This window comes from Ochlerotatus camptorhynchus, unplaced genomic scaffold (assembly GCF_037179485.1).
Source record: "Ochlerotatus camptorhynchus isolate MF236.1 unplaced genomic scaffold, CSIRO-AGI_Acam_v1.1 ptg000462l, whole genome shotgun sequence".
Lineage (NCBI taxonomy): Eukaryota > Metazoa > Arthropoda > Insecta > Diptera > Culicidae > Ochlerotatus > Ochlerotatus camptorhynchus.
In genome coordinates this window covers 74,024-98,804 of record NW_027040948.1, presented here as the reverse complement: position 1 = coordinate 98,804, position 24,781 = coordinate 74,024, and the positions used below count along the sequence as shown (strand labels likewise).

The following is a 24,781-nucleotide window of genomic DNA, read 5'->3' as shown; positions in this document are numbered from 1 at the left end:
CAAATAAATCACATTTCCAATGGCAAATATCCATTAGAATTTCACATAACTTTCATGTGATCTCATGATTGAGAATTGCACTACAAAATCACATGAACCTTATGTGTCCAATGAAATTCAAGTGAATTTATGTGATCATATGAATGTTATGTGAACTTAAATACATAAATTCAGCAATCGACTAAATTTTCAATAGCAACCAAAAACATCCATTAGTACCGTCCCAATGACGCGTTCATCTAGATACAATTGATAAATAGCAGATTTTTAGCGATGGGTCCAATCTTAAATCCATTGGCCAACAGTAGAGCCATTTCCCCTATCAAACTATAAAAAAACTTTTTTCGGTGTAGGCTAGTCCAGTGCGAGCCAATTTAAAATCGTTAGTGTCCTCCGGTTGGTAAAATGACCATTATGCCAAATGGGGTAAAGCTGCTAGGAATGGTCCCTTTTTACTAACGAACACCTAACTTACCCCATTGATATCACACAAGAAAGAAAAAAAAAAGCACTCACCGTAGCCGACGCTAACGATCTCGACCCGTTCGCCGTGGATCTCCTGCTCGTTGAATGCCTCGTCTGGATCGGGATCTTCTTCGATGACCTCGTTGAAGTGCTCCTCATCGATGATCATCTCCTCCTCGATCGCCTCCGGACAGTCTTCCTCTTCTTCCACTTCGGGATCCTCCTCGGCGTCGGCCGAATCCGTAGCCGAGGTGTCATCGCTTCGCTCGTTCGGAGGCGATGTCGTTATCAGCGGAGGATGTGGTGGTGCGGCTTTCGATGTTGGTGTCACGGTATTTGTCGGTGTCGTCGGGACTGTTGGTGCTGGGGCCACAGGCCGATGAATAGGGAGCCTCGTCGTATCACTGGGAACGGGGGTTTCTACAACCGGGGTCGATGTCGAACTGATGGAACTGGATGATAGGGGTTGCGATGTTTTTCGGACAGTACTGTTGGGAGCGGTAACGACTGGTTTGGGAGCTATTGCTACCGGCTGTGCCGCAGGATTGGATTTGGAGGCAGGTTTTTGAACAGTACTAGGGATAACGTTGTTTGATTTACGGTTGTGAACTTGATTTGCTTGGTCCAGTTCGAGTTCCCAATCGGTTGAGCTCATCGTGGAGGATCTCGTTTTGGCGGGATCAACTGCAGCCGTAGTGGAACTAGCTGCAGCCGCAGTGGGTTTTGTTTTTGTTTTGCTATTTTGTACGGTGGCGGCGCTCGTGGAGGCTGCAGCTTTTCCCTGATGGTTCGCCTTGGTCTTTTTAGTGACCGTGACAGAAGGTCCCGGTGCAGTGCTGTCCGCTTCAAATTTTGTTGCTTTTGTAACATTTGCACTGTTGTTTGAATGGTACTTAGAGATAGCTACTTGGGGAGTTGATTGCGATTGCTGGGGTTTCACCATTTTTTCTGTCAACGGCGATGCGATTGAGCCCGATGCCGAGGAGGAAGCTGGTGAGAGGAAACCTTTGGAGAGTTCCTGAAGCTTGACTGCTCCCGTGACTACATCCAGAGGCGTTGAAACAATGTCGACCGGAGTATCCTCAGTTATAACGGGTTTATTCGCAGGAGGAGGTTTTTGTTGCAGGGTGGTTTTGAGCTTTTGATCTGACGCTATGTCGAAGACTACAATGTTATTCAGATCTGGTTGCTGTTGGACGATCACTTTGGGGGGACTTAATATGTTAGCAGCAGACAGAGCATTGGTATCAACAACGCTCTTCGGGATGGTGATTTTCTGTCCAGGATTCAGAGTGCCGCTGGTTGCACTTTTAACGGGTAAAACTATGACATTGTTTTTAGCTCCGGGCGGCCCAATCGGCATCAGTTGAAGTTTGTGTACGGATAGCTTGCTGCCACTTTTCACCGGTGTAAATCCCGCTAGGTTGGGTCCCTTCAATGTAACCACCTTGTTAGTGACCGGAGTAACAGGCGTAGTGATCGGTTTGGATATTGGCACACTCAATGCCATCGTGTTCGTAATTAGTGTTGGCGGATTGGGAGCGATGTGGGTGGTCAGAGATGCATGCTGTGACGTTGGAGGGATAATCGTTACTCCACCCGATGTCGATGTTTGAATTATCGTATTCGGCGGATGCAACGTGATTTGATCTAAAATGGTAATCTGGTTTCCTGGTGTTATATGGCTAGTCGACTCGTGGTGGGAAATTGGAGCCGATGTTGAGAATATAATTTTCGGGTTCGGAATATCAGCCGGATTTATGATAGGATCGTTTTCACGAAATTTACCAGTTGTGTCCTTCCGATGGATTGATTTCGGGATCCCTAAACTGGCTAGGGTAGCTGCTGCCGAAGAAGTAGGGATCAGCACATTTTTCGAAGGGGATTTCTTTTGATAGTTCAAAAGAGGGTGACCCTTTCCTGGCATTAACGAAGGGCTTGATGATTTCAGTTGTATGTTGACATTGTTCTTGACCGGTATGTTGTTGGTAGGGTTCAGTTTGGTGAGATTGTACTGGATGTCCTTCTTAGATGACGGGAGTATTTGATTCTGTTGACCGTACACGGCATTAGCTGGCAAGTTGGCATTGGGTTGACCGTGTGGTTGTTGAACGTTGTACGATCCGATAAGTGGTTGATGTGGAGCTCCAGGCATCACGCCGTACGACTGCTGCTGCTGCTGAGCAGAGTGTTGCGTTTGATAGACAATATTCGAAGTAAGGTGCTTCTGCAGTTGCAACGGTTCTTGGATAGCTTCTGTGCCACCACTTTGTTGTTGAGGAATTTCGTATGGAAGCAGTGGACTCGCGTACGAGTGGATGAGGTGCGGACTGCCCACGCTGTTTCCTTTAGCACCACCAGTCACCTTGGCTTGAATCGGCACCGGTTGCTGCAGTTGTTGTTGGGTCATGTTCTTGGCAGCCTTCGCCGATTGTTTGCTTGTCTGATATGGAGTTTTTGTTTTGTTTTGATTCTTCTTAGATGAACCAGATGTTTTACGTTGTCGTTCGGTGCTCTTATTGCTTCCTTTTGGGGGTTTAGCATTGACATTATTGTTGTTGTTGTTATTGTTGTTGTTAATGGGAACTGGTCCAAAGTTGTTAGGGGACAAAAGGGCTTTATGCGGGGATAAAGGTTGTTGCGGAAGGGGAAATTGGAGTTGCACTTGCTGCTGCACCTGCACCGGCGGAGTGTAAGGCTGCGTATGGAAAGTAACAATAGGAGGTGGATGATATGAGGGTTCCTGCTTCTGAAGTTCTTGATACAACTGGGGTTTCTTTTTTAACGGGGAGTCATCCTCGATGAAATTTACTATACTGGGAGTAGTCGGGCTCGGATCAACCGGGTACGACCTTTTCAAATCGTTATTTATATAACTCTTGTTAGCTGCTTCCACAAACTGAAAAAAATACAAACAAAACAAACAGATTGTTAGGATCAGGGAAAGTGTGGCAATTGAAAGAAGTTATTACCGGATCCATCGAGACCACCAACGGTGGAGGTGTTAGTTTGGCTGGTTCCGGCGTGGGTATTGGAGAAGCAACCGTTGGTTCCGCTTCTGGCTTCAGCGGTGTTTGCGCCATCTGCTGGTCTTGTTGTTTTTGCTGTTCTAGCACTTTACGCTTTTCTTCTTCCTGCTCCTTCTCGAGCCTATGTTGAGACGTTTCAAAGGGATGTGGTAGTTTGGCATTCTCCCTGGAGATCTGTTCGCAAACGGTGTTGGCTATATAGGTCAAGGCTGTATAGGGAGCCGTTCGGGGAAGAATAGGGAAGCTTCGGCGACCTTCGCGACACCAGTCCTGAACGCTGTTTGGTCCAGATATTCTGAAAATGGCAAATGAGTCTCTATGAGTTATTTTGACTGGACGAGAGACGATGTTCGGTTAACAGTCTGATTACAGTAACGATTTGCTTAGTAAACGACTGGGCAATGCCTACAGTTGGTGTTGGTAATACGCTGATCATATAACGCTACCCCGAATGTTCGTTTAATCATGAAAAAATGCGAAACAAGCAGGCCGTCTCCCATTTTATATATGCAGGGTGTCCATTCAAATCCCATTTTTCAATTCCCGGTTTTTTCCCGGTTATTAAAACAGAAGGCCGAACCACAAAAGGCCGAAAACACAAAAGGCCGAAATACACAAAAGGCCGAATCACAAAAGGCCGAATCACAAAAGGCCGAAAAAACTCAACGAGGTGACTCAGTTGTAAGAGCAGAAAGGCTTTAGATGCTGAATGAGAGAGAAAGTGATAGTTAGCTTTATTTTTCCGGATGTTTGAGTATTCAATGAGGTGGCTTCGTTCAAGATGAAATTCAATATGGGAGGTATTCTCAAATCGAAAATCGTCATTAGCAGCGATATGGCTCTTGGTAAGTTTTGCTGAACGTTCTAGCACAGACAAACAGACGTAACTCTTTGAAAAACTTGTTCTTGAAAACATAGTATCTCAAAACATATAACCTCAGTAACGACATCTCTCTGGCTTCTCGCGAAAGACAAGCTTGCTCGCTAACTCGTAAACAATATTGCATAAAAGTTCTATAGAATATATAGAAAGTCAAAGTGATCCGATGCCAGCGCTGCGGCGAGTAGTTCGCGGAACTGATAATATTCAAATCAACCGTTAAATGCATGAACGAAGATACATAATGAAGAGTTACGTCTGTTTGTCTGTGGTTCTAGTTACTTAATTTTAACTGCTTGCACAACGTGCCACCCAATAAGAATGTTGCGTATGCGTAAATAAACCGTTCACCTCTGTCGCATCTCTTATTCTCTTACCAGCAGCTTACCACTTACTGGTTTTTCACAAAAAGTCAGCAAGTGAGAACACCTCTATATCTATTTTCATCTTGGCTTCATTTTTTGTGAATGCGAACTAAGCCTGGTACGCAGCTGAAAAGTAATGACGTTTTTACGTGCTACGGGATAGGACACGGAATGCTAAAGAAATTATTTTCCTTTAGCATTTCTTGACCCAGTACGCAGTTCAAAAGAAATCGGTAAAGGAAAGATCGATTATATTAGTATCGTGATCGATATGAAGGTTCCGCATTCTGAATGCAATTTCATTTTCCTTGCGGAATAATGGTCTGACCAATTATTCCGTTAGGTAATTTTAACGTTTGTTGTAAAAATGATGTTTTGGATGCATTTTAACAACATAAAAATTGATAATTGTTGATTTTAAAATTAGACGACACCTACCTATGATCTCAAAATTTAGCAAAAGACACCTCCCTATAGCTGTCAAATTTACTTTTGGGAATATTCCTCAAAAATTACTTTTCCGTTTTCTTTTCAGCTGCGTACCAGGCAGGCTTAACGAGCCGAGTCAGTTGTGCGAGCAGAAAAGCTACAGAATCTGAATGAGAGAAAAAGCGATAGGGCATGATTGCTTCCGCTCGGTGCTTTTCATTATTTTTTTTTTTTTTTACTTTGGCAGCGAGGATTTTGAATCGAAAACATCACGTTTCTTTGATTTGATCGAAATTTGGGTTGGTGTTAGAAAGAAAATGAGTGCGATTGAAGAAGAGTTCAATGGGTTTTCCGATGAAGAAGTTGTGCCAGTAGTGAAAGTGGTTATTTCCCAAAAAGGAAAGCAGATGCTGAGTGTCAATGGATTTCTGTACAACGTAAACAAGGAGGTAATTCTTCTTATTAACTGATGGTTATAGTTTGTTTATCAAAACATTATTTTTAAATTAGGCTAAAGATCGCTTCTACTGGGACTGTGCCACCAGAAAACATGCCAAAAACAGTGACGAGGCCTGCAAAAGTCTTGCGATTACAAGATTACAAAATGGCGTCCACATTTTAGTTGTGCATAAGGAACTGCATAATCATGATGTTAACCCTTTGGACGGGATGGAGAAAAATTACAAAGCTGAACTAAAACGGAAAGCTCTAGAATCGAAGGAAGTTCCTTCGAAAATAATCCGTAAAGTTTCTACCCAATACGCACCTATCGTCCAAACCCGAGCATCAAACAAATTGCAAAAATTGTTGATTCTGAGGCAAAGGCAAGCAAGTGGTGGTGGACTACGTGTGATTGAACAGGATGGTGAATTTATCCTTCCAGAGGAACTTAAGAAAACGCTGGATGGTCAGCTTTTCTTGCATAAATACATCCGCAACGAAAGTACACATATTATGATTTTTACAACCTTACCAAACCTTCAGCGCTTGGCTGCCTCTCGGTTTTAGCTGGTTGATGGTACATTCGCAACCGTTCCTCTGGAATTCACACAAATGTACTCTATCCACGGATCCACTCCATATCAGAATCACGACGCAGTTGTGTACCCCTTGTATTTATGCTTCTGAAAAACAAAACACAAGAGACTTACACATGCGCATTTGAAGCATTACTGGAAGTATGTCAGGAAGCACAGATTGAACTACGTCCGAAGTTCATCATCTCTGATTTTGAGAAAGCAGTTATTAATGTAATGAAGGATATCTTTCCGGATGCAGAATGTTATTTGTGCTACTTTCACTTTGCACAAAATTTAATCAAACAGCTGAACTTCCGGGGACTGAAAACTATGTATTCCAATTGTATACATGGCTATTAAACGCCTACAGGTTAGTATTAAGTAATCGCTGGGTGAATGCAGATTAACGTTTTTGTTTTTTAGGCACTATCATTTCTACCGTTTTCAAGAATTGCAGGAGCATTCGAGTGCATCAAGGCCAATATGCCGGTAAAACTAGCTGGCTTCCTTGAATATTTCAATGTTACATACGTTTCAGGACGAAACAGCAACAATAGGCCGATGTTTCATCCTGCCCTCTGGTCGAATCACAAAGTGGTGAAGGAGCAACTGCCTTTAACGACCAATTCACTCGAAGCTTGGCATAGGCGCTGGACAGAGGTTGTTGGATGCAACCATTTATCAATTACCAGAATAATTCTGGAATTGCGAACCGAGCAGCAGGCAATTGAAGGACGGATTCTACGCATATTGCAAGGCGACGTTCAACAAGGATCACGAAACCATCTGGAAAAGATCAAAGAAATATGCTTGAAAAGTGACGATATCACCGATGTAGATACATCCGCGTAGTAAACCGATTGAATAAGTAAATCCGTTTCGAACGAAACATCTAAATTATGAAAGTTACGAAAACCGCGCGAATTCCGAAAGCCGTGCGAGACAACCGAAGCGAGAAAAAAAGGCTTATTATCATTTATAGAGTGCCATCAAAATAAATGTGATAGCCTATGTTGGCAAGTTGATTAATTTTGGTTTCCTCCCTAGATATTCTACTTATTTACTACTGAGCTTATCAAATTAGTTAATTTAAAGAACGTATCTTTTTTTTTTCCTTTGGTTTGTTTTTTCCGTCGATCTTGTTTTCCGTGCTGAGCACCAATGCTACCGACGTGCCAGGAAGGCAGCTCCCAAACCTGGACCCTACCTATCGACCCATCAACTCATGAACCGGGGACCAACGGCTTAACTTCCCATCCGAAGGAAGGCGTGATCAGAGATGTTATGCCTCAGAACATCCCGGCGGCGCCGACTAGGATTGAACCCAGGCCTGCTGGGGTGAGAGGTAATCACGCTTACCACTACACCACCGGCGCCGTTAAGAACGTATCAATCATTTCAAGATTTCGCGACCGTACCGAACAAATTATATACTACATAAGCTCAAAAGCGTTTGACAGGCTCTACCGAATTGCGTATCACTTCTGCATAAGCTCCGTAGACGTAGGCGCGTTAGTTAAACAAGCATCAATACCACATTAACAGATTAACATTGACTGCTGTTTGCAAATGTAAGTACTTGAACACTAAGAAATAACCGGATATATAAGAGATTTCGCGTATTGAGAGAATAATATAGTAATCGAGTACAACAAACTCAGGGAAATACAATGCCTCCAAAAGTTTAAAATTTATTAATTGTCACATACCTCTACTTTTACTTATTTCCTAAACTATTCCTCTTCTTGTTAATCTGCTTAATGCTATTGGTCTGCTTGCATTTTCTTATTAAAGTTCAAGACTAAATAAGAAGATTTATTCTACAACTTTAAAGGTTAGTTGCCTCCCTAAGTAGACCCCCCGCATCCTAATTCTTCTGTTAATCTACTTAATGTTATTAGACTTTCTGAAGTTTCTTATTTAAGTTCATTTGATGATTATGATATCTCATTAGTCTAGTTTAATAAATTATTAAAAGTTCTAATACACCTAATGAATCATAACCCATGCTTTATTAAGTACCTGCACTTGTGCTTGTAATCTAAAATTAAACGTGTTTCAAGTACTTTTGATTTTGGCCTATACCTATTTATTATATCTTAGTTCGACCCAGGAAACACCTTCATGTGACTAAAATGCTTCATTTTGAAGTTAGTTTCCTAGCTGATTTTTAAATTATATAGGGTATATGCTCCAACTATGCTCACACGCTTCCACTATGTCGCACCACAAAAATACGTATGGGTATGTCACAATAGAAGCACGCCACAGTGGAAATCCCGAGCCATAGTTCAAACACTTATCCCAAATCAAAATGAAGCACATATAAGATTAGTTACAATACCATGTACAAACATGATGTTTAACACTGTTTCCTGAGCAATACCTCAATGAAAACAACAATGGAAGCTTGTCACGCAAATAGAAGGAGCACCGTTGGGCACTTTCTGACATATATCAATAGTATAATTCCCTTGCAAACCCAAATAAATCTATCTGCGTAAAAATAAATAAAAATAAGAGTGATTTGCGGCAAAACCCGCCAGTATCATACCCAACGTCAGTGCCTATACGTAAGCGTACTACGACGCGGCTCTCAATTAAAGGAGTAACAAGTGTGATACTATCACTGCTAGACTAGATCTTTGGTTCTCTCATGCAGTGGTTTATCAGAGAGGGGAAGCCATTCTATTGCGGCATGAGCCAGCAACGCCGACCATAAACCTACCGTCTCCAACACTCCACTATAAAGCATGAAAATAGCCAAGGGGAGCGATAAGAAGCGACCAAATAGTGACTTTAAAACAATAAAAAAAAAGACCATTGATCCGAAAGACATGAAAGATATGGATCCAATCTGTCGTTGAATGCGACCCGCTTTGAGAAATATTATAAACTCACAAACCACCATGAGCATTTTCTAAGCTTCTTTAAAAAAAAACCTTCATTTCCTGCCACAGTACTCATTTGTTTGTCTTGATTGTTTGGAAACTAACCATTTAATAAGTTGAATTTATATTCAGAATGCGAATTGGTTATTAAAATTTATTTCGGGATGTAAAAGATAGAACATGGACATTTATATGAAATCTTGAAATTAAGAAAAAATGGAGGCGCAGAGAAAAATGCTAGGACCAATTTTTCAATTTTAAGGCAAGCAATTTAAAGATCTCGAATATATAAACTTCTGTAAAACTTCAAACATAGACAAATATGCATGCCTCTGGAACCTATACACCTCTTCTAGATCGTAGTCTAAGCAAAATTACCATTATTCCGGAACGAAGAAAGTTTTCCCACTTACAAGCGTTTATGATTTAAAATCTCGATCTTGAAAAAAGTTGGAAGATTCTGGTATACATTTTAGAGATATTGTATATTTTTTTATTAATGCTGGGACTTTCTCGAGGTTCTAGAAGACATTTTTTTCAAAATATTATCCCACGGCCAAGTTCGAGTGGTAGGAAACTTCATTTTAAACTGCTCGAATATATCCATTCTGATGTGAACTCAAATTCTTAGCAATATTCAAAGAACTAAAGGGCGAACACGAAATTATTGCGACACCGAAAATGTCATGCCAATTTTCTTACAATGTTTAGAATCAAACCAAAATTTTAGGGTAGTTTTATACATATATTTACTTCAAAAATCAAAAGAAAAGTTAATCGATGGAGCCTTCTTGAGTGTAAAATTGAACGCATTTTCACTTGATGCCCTCCATCAAAGTCTTTACAGTGTCATCCTGTACCAGTTTCTCAGTTTTTTTTTTCCATTTTCTTAACATGCCCTTCTCGTCTTTGACTGTCTTCTTGCTCTTCCGAAGTTCCCGCTTCATTATTGCCCAGTATTGCTCCACCGGGCGCAGCTCCGGACAGTTTGGCGGGTTCATGTCCTTTGGAACAAAATGGACAGAATTGGCCTCATACCACTCCAGGACACTTTTAGAATAGTGGCATGATGGCAAATCTGGCCAAAATAGCGGAGCTTCGTCGTGCTGCTGCAAGAACGGCAAAAGGCGCTTCTCGAGGCAATCAGATTTGTAGATCTCGCCATTTACTGTGCCCTTTGTCACGAAAGGCTCACTCCTCAGTCCGCAAGAGCAGATGGCCTGCCAAATGAGATATTTGGAGGCGAACTTCGACATTTTCTTCTTCTTAAATTTGTCGTCCACATCGAACTTGCTCTTGCCGGTGAAAAACTCCAACCCCGGAATTTGCTTAAAATCGGCTTTTATATACGTTTCGTCGTCCATCACACAGCAGCCATATTTTGTCAGCATCTTCTCGTAGAGCTTCCGTGCCCGAGTTTTAGCCGTCGATTGTTGCCGCTCATCGCGGTTTGGGAAGTTCTGTACCTTGTATGTATGTAGTCCAGCTCTCTTCTTTGCATTCTGGACGTAGCTCTGCGACATGCCGATCTTTTTAGCCAAATCACGGCTTGAGACGTTGGGATTTGCTTTAATCATCCGCTTCACCTTTCCCTCCGTCTTTTTGTTCTCCGGTCCCGGTTTTCTTCCAGCTCCTTTGCCGTGGTCCAACGTCAACCGCTCCTGGAACCGCTTCAACACTCTGGAGACGGTTGAATGGTGAATGTTCAACATTTTTCCCAACTGCCGGTGCGACAGGTCAGGAAATTCCAGGTGTTTGGAAAGAATTTGTTCTCTCAACTCGCGTTGGTTCACCTCCATTTTCGTTGAATCGAAAAACACGACTTCGAGTTTGATAGCATGTACACAATACACATCAATGAGAAAGTGTGCAAAATTTGGTTGATTTTTACCCAATGGTAAAAAGTTATGCCCTGTTGAATGTGTCGCAATAATTTCGTGTTCGCCCTTTAATTAATATTTTTCTAGAGGGAAATCCAAAAGTGGTTTACAGAGAATTTTGATAGCACTTAGTTACACAAATTTCAATGAAATGCCAGAAAGAATAAAACAATTATTCAGTGGAATTAAGGGGAAAGTATATTTGGAAACAACTTGGGATGATTCTAAGGAACATCTCAAAAATAATCCAGATATAAAATAAAGAGCTATTTTCTAGAAATGTAGAAACTACCTTCACAGGTATTTCAGAGATTGAAAATTTGCTCAGGCTCCGTTCAAGACATTCAACATTCAAGATTAGTTAAAAGTTTTTTTTAAATTCTGAGACTTTGAACAGTTGTTAAGAATTCATGCTTACAAACCAATTAAGAGCCCGAACTTCATACAAGAAAGCCACGCATCCACACAGAGCCTTGGCAACATTGTCATTCCGGAGGACTCTGTACCTATGCCCATCAACCTTTCGATTCGATGAACTGACCCTTGCACAATCCCGCAGCAAAGGTAAATCCGCCGGTCCGGATGATATAGGATACCCCATGCTGCAACATCTCCCGTCCAGCACCAAAGTCGAACTGCTAGACCTAATAAATAAAATCTAGATAGAGAACACCCTGCCAACGAATGGTCCCGCAGTCTGGAAGGCCACATCCCAAAGCAGGGGCAAGTGGCCTCTACTCTGGAAAACTTCCGTCCGATCTCTCTGACTTGCAGCATTAGTAAAGTCATGAAACGGATGGTCAATCGCCGTCTAATTCGACTGACCCACAACATGGGTAGCGCTACCTTTTTTCGGAAGTTTTGCTACTCCTGCAACACGATTATGACAGTCGAACACCTGATTGTTATCTGTCCTTGCTTCCATTACATCCGGCTCCTCTATGCAATACCGAACAGCATACAGTACTGGCACAAACGAAGTGACAGACGACTAACTGGCGAAGAAATCCATTTAAATAATGTGGTTCACTGTAATAGAATTTTCTTGGAAGCTTGTGCCATCATCCACCAGATGGGTTAGTTTTTTTGTTTTGATTTGAACAAAGTTGATTTTGTGTACAATGATTCTTTGACAGTGTGCAAAGAGTGCGTATCATTTTGTCATTTTTTTATGCATTTCAGATTTGAGTAGAGTGAAAGAGATAGAACCAAAACATTCTAGTACATTTGGTGAAAATGCTAGTTCAATCTAGTAGTAGTGTTGCCATGTGGTACAATCCAGTAAATAGTAGTGGTGTTGCCATGTGGTACACTGAAAAATAGCAATAGCAGGTTAGTCACCAAAGTTTTCGAGCCGCTCCGTCTGTCACTTCGTTTGTGGTACTGGACAAAATAAATAATACGCTCAACCCAAATAAAAGTATATTACATCATAGTAAAATTTTGCACGCAATTTCAGCAGTATATTAAGAAGAGTTCAAGTATTTCTCATGGTGCATTCAATTAGCTGAATGAAAATTGTTATAATATTTTGCTATTTTTGTTACAAATTTAAATAAATATACCGTGCCGATTCAAATTTCGGACACTTAAACTCGAATTTCGGACACTTTTAAAAGTTGATTATCTCGGTCGAATATGATCCACATGTCTTGTAAATTTTAAATTTTTTTGACTAGTGCCCTCCACGATCATCTAACATTATTACTTTGTTTCTAACTGGATGTAATATTTAATTAAAAATGAAAGTGTCCGAAATTTGAATCGTCCGAAATTTGAATCGGAACGGTATGCTCACTTTTGTGCATGGACAAAATAAATTATACACTCCTAAGATTTTATTTTTTAGCCAACGAATAAAAACAAAATCTGAAGATTTGGCATCACGGCGTAATATTTGACAGTTCTTGTTCCGGGAAGCGTGCGCATCGCATTATTGTGTTTTGTTTGCGTCATTTGTTAGAAATTTGGTGATTCACGATCGTGGAAAAGGAATTTCTTTTTGGAAAATTGCCGAAAAGTACTCGATCTCAGTTGGAGCTGTTCAGCACATATCAGGGTATCGACTACCTGGAAAAAAACCTGGAATGTCAGGGTAAAAAATAATGTTGATCACATTGCAAAAAATCATGTGTGGGACACATAAAACAATCTTTGAAATTTTATCAGTGCATGACGTCAAAGTTTTTGGGAAGATCCCGGGCATCAAATTTACTCGCTGCGTTTATGAACGCTCTTGCCAGTATCTCTTCTAACAAGTTGCTGCAAGTGTCCATGGAGGGGCCCAATGTGAATTGAAGCTAGAGGTACAAAAAGGTGGCGAGAAGCTGATAGATCTGGGAAGCTGTGGGCTGTATATTTTGCATAATGCATTCAAGAATAGTGTTCGCAGTATCAATTGGGATGTTGTCAAATATTTGCGTAGTATCTACAATATCTTCAAAGATGTACCAGCAAGACGAGCGTTTATCACGATGTATTCTGGATCTACCATATTCCCGCTAAAGTTTTGCGGTCACCGATGGTTGGAAAATAGTGCTGCTATTCAGAGGGCAATCAAAATTACTCCGCAAATACGAAAATTTATTCAAGGCAACAACGTCAGCTTCCTACCAAGATGTTAAAAACTGTTTGAAAGTCTCGCTGCTGATGGCTAATAGTACGTTCAGACAACAGATTTATAACATGTTATAGCACTATCTTGATGGTGGTTTCTGTGTTGCAATTATTTGACAACCGTTATAACATGTTATAACTCTGTAATCTGCTTTCTTCAAATCAGTTGCTGTCGAAGTTGAGCCATTTCAATGCGAATTTCAGATGGACAACCCTATCGTGCCTTTTTTGTGCAACACGATGTCTCAAATGGTTAGAGGCGTTATGGAAAGGTTCATTAATATTGACCATCTGAACAATATTGCACAGGTAAATGCACATTTGATCAATATGATCGCAAAAAGGAACGACTGGACGTTTTTTGGCACAGGTTATTGGTCGGCGTATTCAGAACTATTGCTGGTTGCGAAAATGATTTGCTGCTTATCGCATGGCAACGCCAATGCAGAGAGAAGTTTTTCGGTAAATGCAGAATATCTTTTTGAAAACATGAGGGAAGAGTCAAGGCCCAAGCGCAATGACAGCGGAACGGCAGTGGTAGCGGAAAAGCCCGATCTGAGTAAGCCAATTTGTCTGATTGAAAACGAGTTAAGAGCCACCCACAATAGTCCGTCATCGTCACCGTCACCGTCTGTGTCAACTGACAGCTTGGTTTGAGCCAACGCTATTCAGTTTAGCAACCCACAAAGATCCGTTGCGCTCACTGCGCGCCAGTACTAAAACGCTGACGCTGTGCTAAATTTTGAAAATTTTCAAAATTGACGCAGCGTCATGTTGCTGTTTTGTCACATCAGCGTAATCAGAAGCGTATGTTGTGCCGTGCTGCTTTGAATTGTTATTGCATTGTTAGTAGGAATTTGCATTTGTATGAAGGGCCAACCCCAATTCCCAAACAAATTTCAGTGTTTTTTTTTCAATAAAATACAACTAGTCAAATAGCTTTGTATACAATTTAAACTATTGCAATGTTTTATATATCCTTTAAAAATATTGTATGAATACATGTTTGGCCAACACATTTCGGTTAACGTATGCAGATCGTGTCGCATTGTTGCCTGTCTGAAGGGCCGCAGAGTTAATACATCTCAGAGGATCAACTAATGTACGCCATTCACCAGGTTCACTGACGTTCCCATCACCATTCCTCCTGACTCTGGACAGCCATTGATTGAAGTTGTCTTGAATTGGCCAACACCTGGATATGGCCGGAGCAAGTTATTCTTAAGAGGAAATGCAGCACTCCCAACAATGAAATACGGCATCACTTCATTTGAGTGCTGGCAAATCCAATTCGCCATTCACCAATCGCCTCCCAAATTCAGAATGTTCGAACTTTTTTTTTAATATTAAATCTTCTACCAAAACAAATGATTAAAACGTTATTATGCTACTGTCAAAACGCAACGCGTGACGCATGATTGTGCGCAACCGCTGCGTCAATGCGTCCGTCAGCATTTTTAGCACATGACGGATGCGTTGACGTTGACGGTGACGGTGACGGTGACGGACTATTGTGGGTGGCCCTTTAGAATCAAATCGAGTGCGGTTAGGCATCTTCAGGGTGTCTACTAAATCCAAGGAATCAAACTCCCTGAGTTTTCCAGGTTTTTCCAGGTCGAATGAAAAAAATTCCAGGTGCATACAAATTATACACATTATTATTTTATCTATTTATCCATCTGGAATCCCTTTTATGTACTTATTGATTTATGTTATTTTCGATTGTTCAAACTTGGGCGTTGGTACTTATAAGTCGGCACAGCAAAAAAGTTATTGAATATTACAGCAGAACAGATGCACATAGGTTGTTTAATATTAATTTGTACCACCAATAGTGGAGGTACGTTAGTACAATGTACTTCTATAGCGGCTTAGGGAGACTCTATAAGCCACCATAGTAACATATTATACTAAAGTACCTCCACTATTGGTGCATTTATCCTACACATAATTTGCGAAAAGAAATTATATCCATGGGTGTAATACTGTATTTGGTTTTTGCAATCACATTAGTTATTCATACAGTAACATGCATTACGTCAATCAATATTAGATTCTTTTTTGGTATTTGTGTTAATTCAAGAATATAAATACAAGTAAGAAACCTGTCTATACTATTTCGATAAAACGATAGATCAAAATTTGATAACAATATGTTTTGGAAGACCAAGACAGAATAAATCATGGTTTCACATGTCTAAAATCTCTTAAGGTCCGTTGAGACTATCTGATTTCTTGGTCTGATTTTGACCACCACCATAATGAAAAATCTGCTCGAATTTACTTTCGACACACTTTGTCGAACCCCCCTGTTTGCTGGTGTTCACACTGCTTGCACATGTCGAAAGAACTGTCAATTTAGATTTCAAAACAAAACTGTATCAGGAATCAAAAGTAAATTCTTCCATCATGAATTACCGGAAAATTGCGCTAGTTTCGGCAGACGTATTTGCTTTTATTATTTTAAATAAAATGAGAAAAAGAAGGTGAACTTTGTGGAGTAGGAAATGGTTGCTCAGGAGGAACACCGGCAGGGATCTGGCTCATCTTGTCCATCAAGAGCTGCGATATGAAGATGAAAATGTATTTCAAAACTTCGCCAGGATGTCGATACCAACCAGTGATGGAAAAGTTCTCGAAAACTCACTATGACTCGCGAACTTTTCCCCTGGTGAACTTCGTGAAATATCGCGATCTTTTCCAACACTGATACCAACTTTAAACAAGCTAGTGGGAAAAGTTCTCACTAGAAATACATGATTCCTTGAGTTCTGAACATTTCTGTTAACAACTCAGTTCTGCAAGGTCTTCAAACCTTCTGACGTCGCTGAAGTTTTGTTTCTGTTCTCCGGTAAAATTTCTTTAAAGATCAACAATCTTTCCTGACAATCTGCTAATGTCTAGGTAGTTCTACAGATTTCTTTGAAGTTCTGTGTGTTCTTCAGAAGTTCTGCAAATTTTCTTAAAAATCTACAAAGTTCCTGAATCCCTGAATATTTGAGATCCTTAAAGATCAACAATTATCTCTGATGTTCACATAATTTTCAATAATCTAAAAACTTCTCGAAAGTTCTGTAATTTTCTCTGCAGATTATTATGATTCAATGAATATCTGCAAATATCTCTGAACATCTATACAATTTTCTAAAGAATTAATAGATTATCTAGAAATTTTTGAGCTTTCCGGAAGTTTTAGGAAGTATTCTGAAGTTTTTCTGAAGCTGTGCAAATATCTCTAAAGATCAGTGAACTTAACTGAAGTTCTGTAAATGTCTTTCAAAATCCAAGAACCGCAGTAAAATTCTGAAAATTTATTTAAACATCTGCTAATTTTTGAGTAGATTTACGATCTACCCTCTGAACTTTTCTGAAGTTCCTAAAATTTATTTCAAATTCTGTAAAGTTTTCTGAAGTACTGTATTTCTGCTTTAAAGATCTACGAACTGCTTTGAAGTTCAATAAATTTCACAGTAAATCTCCGAACTTTTATAAAATTCTTTAAACTTTGTGGATTATTTATCTAAAGATCGGCGAACTTTCCCGAAAATCTGTGAGTTTTGCTGAAGTTTTGCAAATTTTTCTAAAAACGTACAAACTTTCGGACGTTCTACAGACTTCTCTTAAGGTCTACGGGCTTCTCTTAAGGTCTACGGACTTCTCTGAAGTTCTTTAGATCTATCTATTTCCGACTTCCATGGAGTTCTGCAAAATATTGTACTTTTGTACTTCGCTGCGATTTGTTTTTGGAATTGAGGTGCTTTTCTGACATTTAACGAATTTTTCTGAAGATCTCACATTTGTGTGGAACTGTGAAACTTTCTGTCAAATTCCTGCAAATATCTTTAAAGTTCTGTAAAGTTGTAAAGCTCTATTCCCAAGATCTACAAAAAAAACTTGAGGCTCAATAAATTTCTCAGTAAACTTCTCTGATGTTTTGTAAATTCCTCTCGGGTTACCCTGAAGATTTGAAAATTGAAGATTACCTAAAGTTGTCAAAATTTATCTGAAAATATTTGAGCTTCTTAGAAGTTTTAAATGTCTCTCTCAAGATCTACAAATCTTCCTGAAATCGTGTAAATATTTTTTTTTATTCGCCGAGCTTCCCTGAAGTTCTGCAATTTTTACTGAAGATCCATTAACATTTCTGAGATTCTTGTGATTTTTTCAGAAGTCCTGTATTTTTTTTTTCAAAGTTCTGTAGCTTTGTTCTGAAGATCTACGAACTTTTCTGATGTTGAATAATGTTTCGAGGATCTCCAAATTGCTGTGAATTACTTTATATTTCACTGTAGATTCTTGGACTTGTCTGAAGTTATGCGAATTTCCCTGAAGATTTGGCAAAATTTCGCTTATAGTAATTATTTTTACATGCTTGAAGTTTTGAAAATTTCTTTGAACATTTATCTGAAGATCTTCGACCTCTCTTGTGATTTTGTTTTTATGAATTTCTGTTAATTACTTTTAATTTGTTTGTAGTTCTGTTCTCAAGATCTACGAACTACCCTGAAGCTCAACAAATTTCTCAGTAGATCTCCGACCCTCTCTAAAGCTCAAAAAAAAATTCTATGTAGGCCTGCTGTCTGGCATGCTTATTAGAGTGATGCAAAATTTGAAATTTTCGCTCCACAATGCTTAAACGGTTCCAAATCGGATCCTGAATAACCTCTCAAAATTTGAACCCATTTGGTGAGAAACTGAGATGGCACAAACCATTTGAAGTTTGTATGGGAATTACTATGGTAAAACCAAGATTTTTGTTCATGTCTATCTAATAATTCATCATATTGGTCTGCTTCAAAAGTTTTGAACTGTGCTTGTAGGAAATTATCCCAGCTGCAACTTTGCTCAAGACCACTTTTTGATTAAATGCAAGGATCGAAAGTTATCAATGGTTCAATGCGCTGATGTCTTATGATCATGCTCAATCAACTGCTCAGCAGGCAACATTGGTGTTTCTGGGGCGTTGAATAGAACACAAAAATCATGGCTACTATGTCACACTGCAAAATACAGTGTTGCCTACAGAGCAGCTGTTTGATCATGTCATAAGTTTACCAATCTCTTAAATAATTAATAACTTTTTCCTATCTCGTTTTACATAGAAATGATCTGCAGCAAAGTTGTAGCTGAGAAAATTTTCTATAAGAATGGCTATCGAACTGTTCCGCAGCTCAATATGGAAAAAGACTAGAAGGCAATGAACAAAAAGTTGAGATTTCCCATAGTAATTTACATGTAAACTTCAAATGGCTTGTGCGAAGTCTGTTTCTAACCAAATGAGTTGTAACTTTGAGAGGCTAATCAGGACCCGATTTAAAACCATTTAAGCACTGTGGAGCGAAAAAGTCAAATTTTGCATCAGTCTAATGCTTATTCTTATACAATACATGCCTCGTATGCTTCCTTTTGACGGTTGCCAGTCTCTATTTTTCGGCTGTTTACTTTTTACGACGATTTTGATCATCCACATACAAATCAGCGAAGAGCGAGCGTGACAAGACTCTCTGAATGAACTTGTCTCGTTCACACACGCTGTCTTAGCTGTCAGATGCTTGTCAAGTTCAGTGTTAAGAAACGTTTCGAGAAACTGAACGAAAAACTTCTTTTGAATTACGAATGAAGTGATAATTGGAAAATTCCCTGAGTGGAACCAAAATTCCCTGAATATTCCAGGTTTTCCCAGAAAAAATAAAATTCCCTGTAAATTCCCGGTTTTCCAGGTTTTTTCCAGGTAGTAGACACCCTGATCTTGATGTCATTTGTGACACCGTTTCCGTTCCGCTACCGCCCACATTGCGTTTGGGCCTTCAGTCGTAGCGCGACGTCAGATCTATGGTAGTGTTACTCATGCAGGCGGGTTCGAAAACTTACAAATTTTGAATGAACTTATTCAGCGAGTTCGAAAAATCGCATTCGCTTTCCATGTAGACAAGGATCGTCATTTGCAGGTGAAAATCGTTCGGCTCAAATGATAAAGATTTTTAAAAGTAATCCGAAAATAAACACATATTCAACTTGCAATTTCTCGTTGTAATGTGAACTAACTGAGAGAATAAAATGTTAATGATAATTAAACTTAAATTAGTTTACCATGTCTGCGGTTGTCATATGGAGTTCCAAAGGGTACGAAACTGACTAATGCATGAGCAGTGCATCCTCAGGCTTGGTTGCCAAAGCAAGAATAATCACTACTCTGTTATTTTACAATAATTTATATGTTAAGAGAAAGGATCGTCTACGGGTTGATTTTTATTTGGCTGTGAAATAATGAACACAAATTGAGAGCTTGGTGACATTGATTAAATATTCTTATTATTACTTAGTAATGAATAGTGAGCCCAGTTATGAGCAGTCGTTATTCATTATTATATAATAATAGGTATTTATAGCCCTAGGTTTATTCACATCCTTCGTAGGTAGTCGGTCATATGGTCTGTAAAAATTGTATTAGTTCTGTTGTAAGTCCCATGAGTATGCTATTCTTGATATTTTCGAAATCTTACCCTGCTGCTCATTTTAAACTAACATTAATTTACACTACGGTATAATAAAGCACATCACGATGTAGCTTCTTAGGTTAAAATAACGAAGTTTTGTGGACTGGATTTTTTCTGAAAACCGACTGGAAAGTCAGGGAATTTTATTTTCGACTTTGAGTCGACACCCTGCATATGGAAAAAGTACGAAACACGAGGAATTGTGAGGAATTTATCCGGACAAGGACGTCATCGTGCGACAAGTAATCGTGATGACATCAGAATTGTTCGAATGGCTAAGCAGAATCCGAAGTATTCGTCGAGGCATATTGTGGAATCGATGGATCTCAATGTAAGTTGACGTACTGTTCGCCGGCGGCTTAATGAGAGCGGTTTGAAAAGCTGTTTGGCATCGAAGCGTCCTTTTATCAACGAGCGGAACCAACGGAAGCGACTGAAATTTGCTAAAAAAATACGCCGAAATGACTGTGGACTTCAGGAAACGAGTTCTGTGAACGGATGAGAGCAAATTTGAGTTATTTGGACAGAAAAGGCGATCAAGGGTTTGGCGAGGTTCCGGTGACGCTCTTAAGGAACCATACATTCAAAAGCATGGGGAGCATTTGCGTGATCTGGTGTTGGAAGCTTGGCTCATATAAAGGAAATAATGACTGCAGATGTGTACATTGACTTGTTAAGGGGGTATTCCCGATCTTTTTTTTCAAAAAATCAAATTTTTTTTTTCACGTTTTTTTGTACTTTAGACTATATACTTTCATCCCCCCAAGCCGTTTTCCGATCAGCGAATTCGGTGTCCAGGCATAGCTGACTAATGGTAAGAACCCCCAAATGGTTTTAACTAAAGTCAAAACTTTAAACGCGTTTTTCTCGAAACCACATTTTTTTATCGGGCGAAGATTTTTCTCAGAAACTATAAGAGATATTGACTTGAATCTTTGCGCATTTTGTTCCTTATTAAATTCTTTGGAGCTTCTCCCACTTTCAGCCAAAAATATTAACATTTAACATTGTTTGAAGCACCTTAAAGCTGCAAAAAAGCGGGCTAAAAATCGCCTGTTTTTTCATATGGCCGCCATTTTGTTAATTTGCAAGATTTTTTGCTGCTAACGGGAGAAGCTCCAGAGAATCTTATGCAGATTATAATTTCATCACGAAATCTGTTTCAGATGAAGCCGTTCCAGAGAAAAGTCTTCGCCCGTCCAGGCGTTTGCGGCGAACAGGGGTCTGTTTGCCGCCATTTTGTGACGTCAATAATGTCTTTTTTTATGTCGAAAAAAATTTATTTGTAAACTTTAATGTTCAATAAACAAGAATCCCAAAGAGTTAGGCGCATTACTATTCATTTTCCTTGAAAAAAAAATTAATTGAAAAACAGGCCGAAAAAAGGCAAAAGATTGGGAATACCCCCTTAAGTGAAAATCTGGAGGTTTCGCTACTTAAAACTGGCCTGTAATCCAATTACATTTTCCAACACGATAATGACCCACAGCACACAGCGAAGAAAACAATGGCATTTTTCAAATCAAATCGGATCAAAACGCTGGAATGGGCTCCCCAATCTCCCGATCTCAAGAGAATTTGTGGTCTTACTTGGACAACAAAGTGGATAAAGCATCGGTTTCCAACAAAAACGTTTATTTTGAAGCACTTGAAGCAGCGTGGGAGAATATCGATTCAGGATATCTACAAAACCTCGTCGAAAGTATGCCAAGACGGTAGGAAGCAGTGTTGAAAGCAAAGGGTGGTCATACCATATACTGAGAGTGTTAAAATGTATGTTGAAAGTTGAATTAAACAAGAATTTTCAATAAGAAATCAGGCGTATGATTTATTTTGTCCAACTCGAAATTCTTTTTTTACAACTTATAAATGATGATTGAGAAAGTAATACAATATATTGAATATTCTATACCTGCACAGTTTTAACGAAAAACATACAGAAGTATTGCAGAACAAACCATTATTGTATGTTTGAATCTACCTGATATATCGACCTCCAAAGAAAAAATATATGGGTGTATGATTTATTTTGTCCAGTACTGTACGTAACACCCTCTCTAACGACCCGTCCACGGATTACCCTAATAGTTTTCCCAAAAGATGCTGGACTGTTCTATAAAATATAATCAATATTTACAAAATGATTACGCCTCGAACATGAAGACCACTGGAATAAGCCTGGATATCACATGACGATTACCTGACTGCCTTCGACAACGACCACCGCCATTCACACCATGATCCGCCAACCACGCTAAGAACCAAAACAGGAACTATAATGAACTCTGTTAAAAAAAGTACTCTGTACTAAGGGGACTTCCTTTTGGAGCCCCACCAACCTCCAGGAGAACCCCTTCTGGGTTCTCCAAACTCTCAACTATGTAATTAGGGAAGCCCCCTTCTGGGGCTCCCGGAGATGAACCAGCCAGCGGCTGAAAATCTCCTAAATAAAGAAAAAAAAACAATTAAGAGACCGGTCTAGGAAAACTATTCAAACAGAAAATTTTAAGTCACACGGCACGAGTTGAACCTCATAAGTCTGATCGGTAAAATCCCCTAAAAATATGTGACTCCGAATTACTTGAGAGTAAGGACTTTTTTATGATTCTCTATCCCGACTAAGGAAAATCACAAATCGGTTTGCATACATAGGTAAAGTACATAGAGCAAAAAAGTACATATAGTTAACAAGTTAAGCAGAATTAGGTTGGGTTCGGTTCCTGGTTCTGCCGATTTTCCCGTTTTATTGGCCACTCTACAAGAATCTAGATCAAGGAGTTGAAAAAAAAATATTACATTATTAGATTTCGCAGATTTCCAATGAATTTTTCGGACACAAATTTGCAAATTAGTTACCCAAGTAAGCGTTATGTAGCGATTGTATAAAGGCAAATTCTTTACACTCAACATTGGTCGTAAAAAAGATTAGTGACTAAATTTAAACAAATAGTGGGGGGATGATACAAATGAAACAGAAATTTTTGCATACCTCGGGAACTAATCAAGCAAATGAAACCAAATTTGGCATGTGGAGGTCATAGGAGGTAGCCCCTTAGATAAGAGGGGGACGTACAATATAGCATGGTTTTTTTTTTAATTGGCGCATAAACTCAAGCTAATATTGAATCCCGAGCAAGGCTGGGTACACTCAGCAGGCCCAATCTTAGATCCATAGGCCAACATTAGAGCCATTTCCCCTATATTATAAGTTTTAAACGAAAAGAGTAATTACGGGCCGAAAATGTGCGGTTACGTCACCTGGTACGAGTTTACTATAGTCACTATATTCATAGTCTGGCGGATAGAATTTCGATCTATCAAAAAGCGGAACCAATTCACTATATTTTAGACCAAAAATTGAAAAGGTACTATCAACTTTTATAAACAAAACGAACGCAATTTATCGGCATCATCGGATAGGGCAAACTTTTCTCAACCTAAGTTTGCGTAGGCGCGCCTTGAGTCACGAGAAAAGTGTTTCCGAAGTTTTGTTCGCAATAGCTTATGTGCTCTTTTCTGTTTTTGGTCGTGATTTGCTCGATTGGTTCCGCTATTTGACAGCTGAATTGGTCCCCGAGATTCTATCCGCCAGACTATGAATATAGCGACTATAGGGTTTACTGGTTCTAGGCCAAAAAATTAATAGTTAAACGTCAATGCGACCAATAAAGCGATTAAAAAAATAATTCTAGGCTCCATTTAGGACTATTTAAATCTATAATTGACAATCCCGATTAAATGAGGATTCTGATAAATTGTGCGTCTGTTTTTAGTTTATTTTTTTATATATAATTTTTTATTAAAAAATATTTTTAATTATTTCAACTGTTTAATAATTTAAGGACTTTTTCAATTAACTCGTTGGTTTTGACCATGTAGGTGTAGTGGCAATTTTTATCAATTTGCGTACATTATTTGATGTTTATATTTTAGGTCTAATATGTCCAGCGTGTTGAAGTGAAAACTGAAAGTGTTCCATAATTGTCGGTTAGTATGATACATAAACAGCTCATACAGTCAAATTCAGATAACTGAGTTAAGATAGATAGAGTTGTTGGTTTTCGGATTTTCCCGGACATCACGCACTTAAAATGCAATAGCATGGTAGATAGAACGTTGTGTAGTGAAATTATCTCAGCAATCCAAAAAATATATAATCTTCTGGAAAATACGAAAATGTTCACAATGATTGTTTGTTCTGGATAAGGAATACCTACCTAAAATAGATTAAAAAAATATCATATCACATTTCGGCAAAAAGTGCGGAACCAGGCTTGCCGTACTATTTTTTAAATTAACACGGCTCCCTTTGTTGTACGTAGTTATTATAAGCCATTTTAATGCATTATTTTCTTTTTACTTGTCTGCATTTAAATATCACTTTAATTAACCGCCAAAAGTTAAACATTAACTTTAGTTACCAATAATTATTATTGTATTCGTTTTGTATGTAGCGAAGCATCCTAGATAAGGTTGGAGCTTACCACTATCAGTGTAGAAGAATATTATGATTTATGCGCTGATATTATCCATATGTTGTTATTTGTTTACATTAGCGAAATTTTAAAGGCCTTTTTCAGTGAAATTTTGGTTGTTATTGATATTTACCAACTTGACACAAACACAAAATAACCAAAACACCGCCCAGCGACCTTGAGATTAAGTTTATTAATCCCACAGAAGTAAAACGAGCCTCTCAGTTTAATTTTT

At 39.1% G+C, this 24,781-nt stretch overlaps 1 protein-coding gene across 1 annotated transcript in view; it reads right to left on the bottom strand.

The window, feature by feature from the left end:
- The window catches only part of LOC135712181 (BRCA2-interacting transcriptional repressor EMSY), a 28,033-nt gene that overhangs the window by 2,595 nt on the left and 657 nt on the right, over nt 1–24,781 (bottom strand). Inside the window, exons 3-4 of the mRNA XM_065235144.1 lie at nt 3,438–3,789; nt 517–3,364 (exon numbers count right to left, since the gene is read on the bottom strand). Of these exons, the coding sequence (XP_065091216.1) occupies nt 517–3,364; nt 3,438–3,789 (3,200 nt within the window). The remainder of the gene's footprint in view (nt 1–516; nt 3,365–3,437; nt 3,790–24,781) is intronic.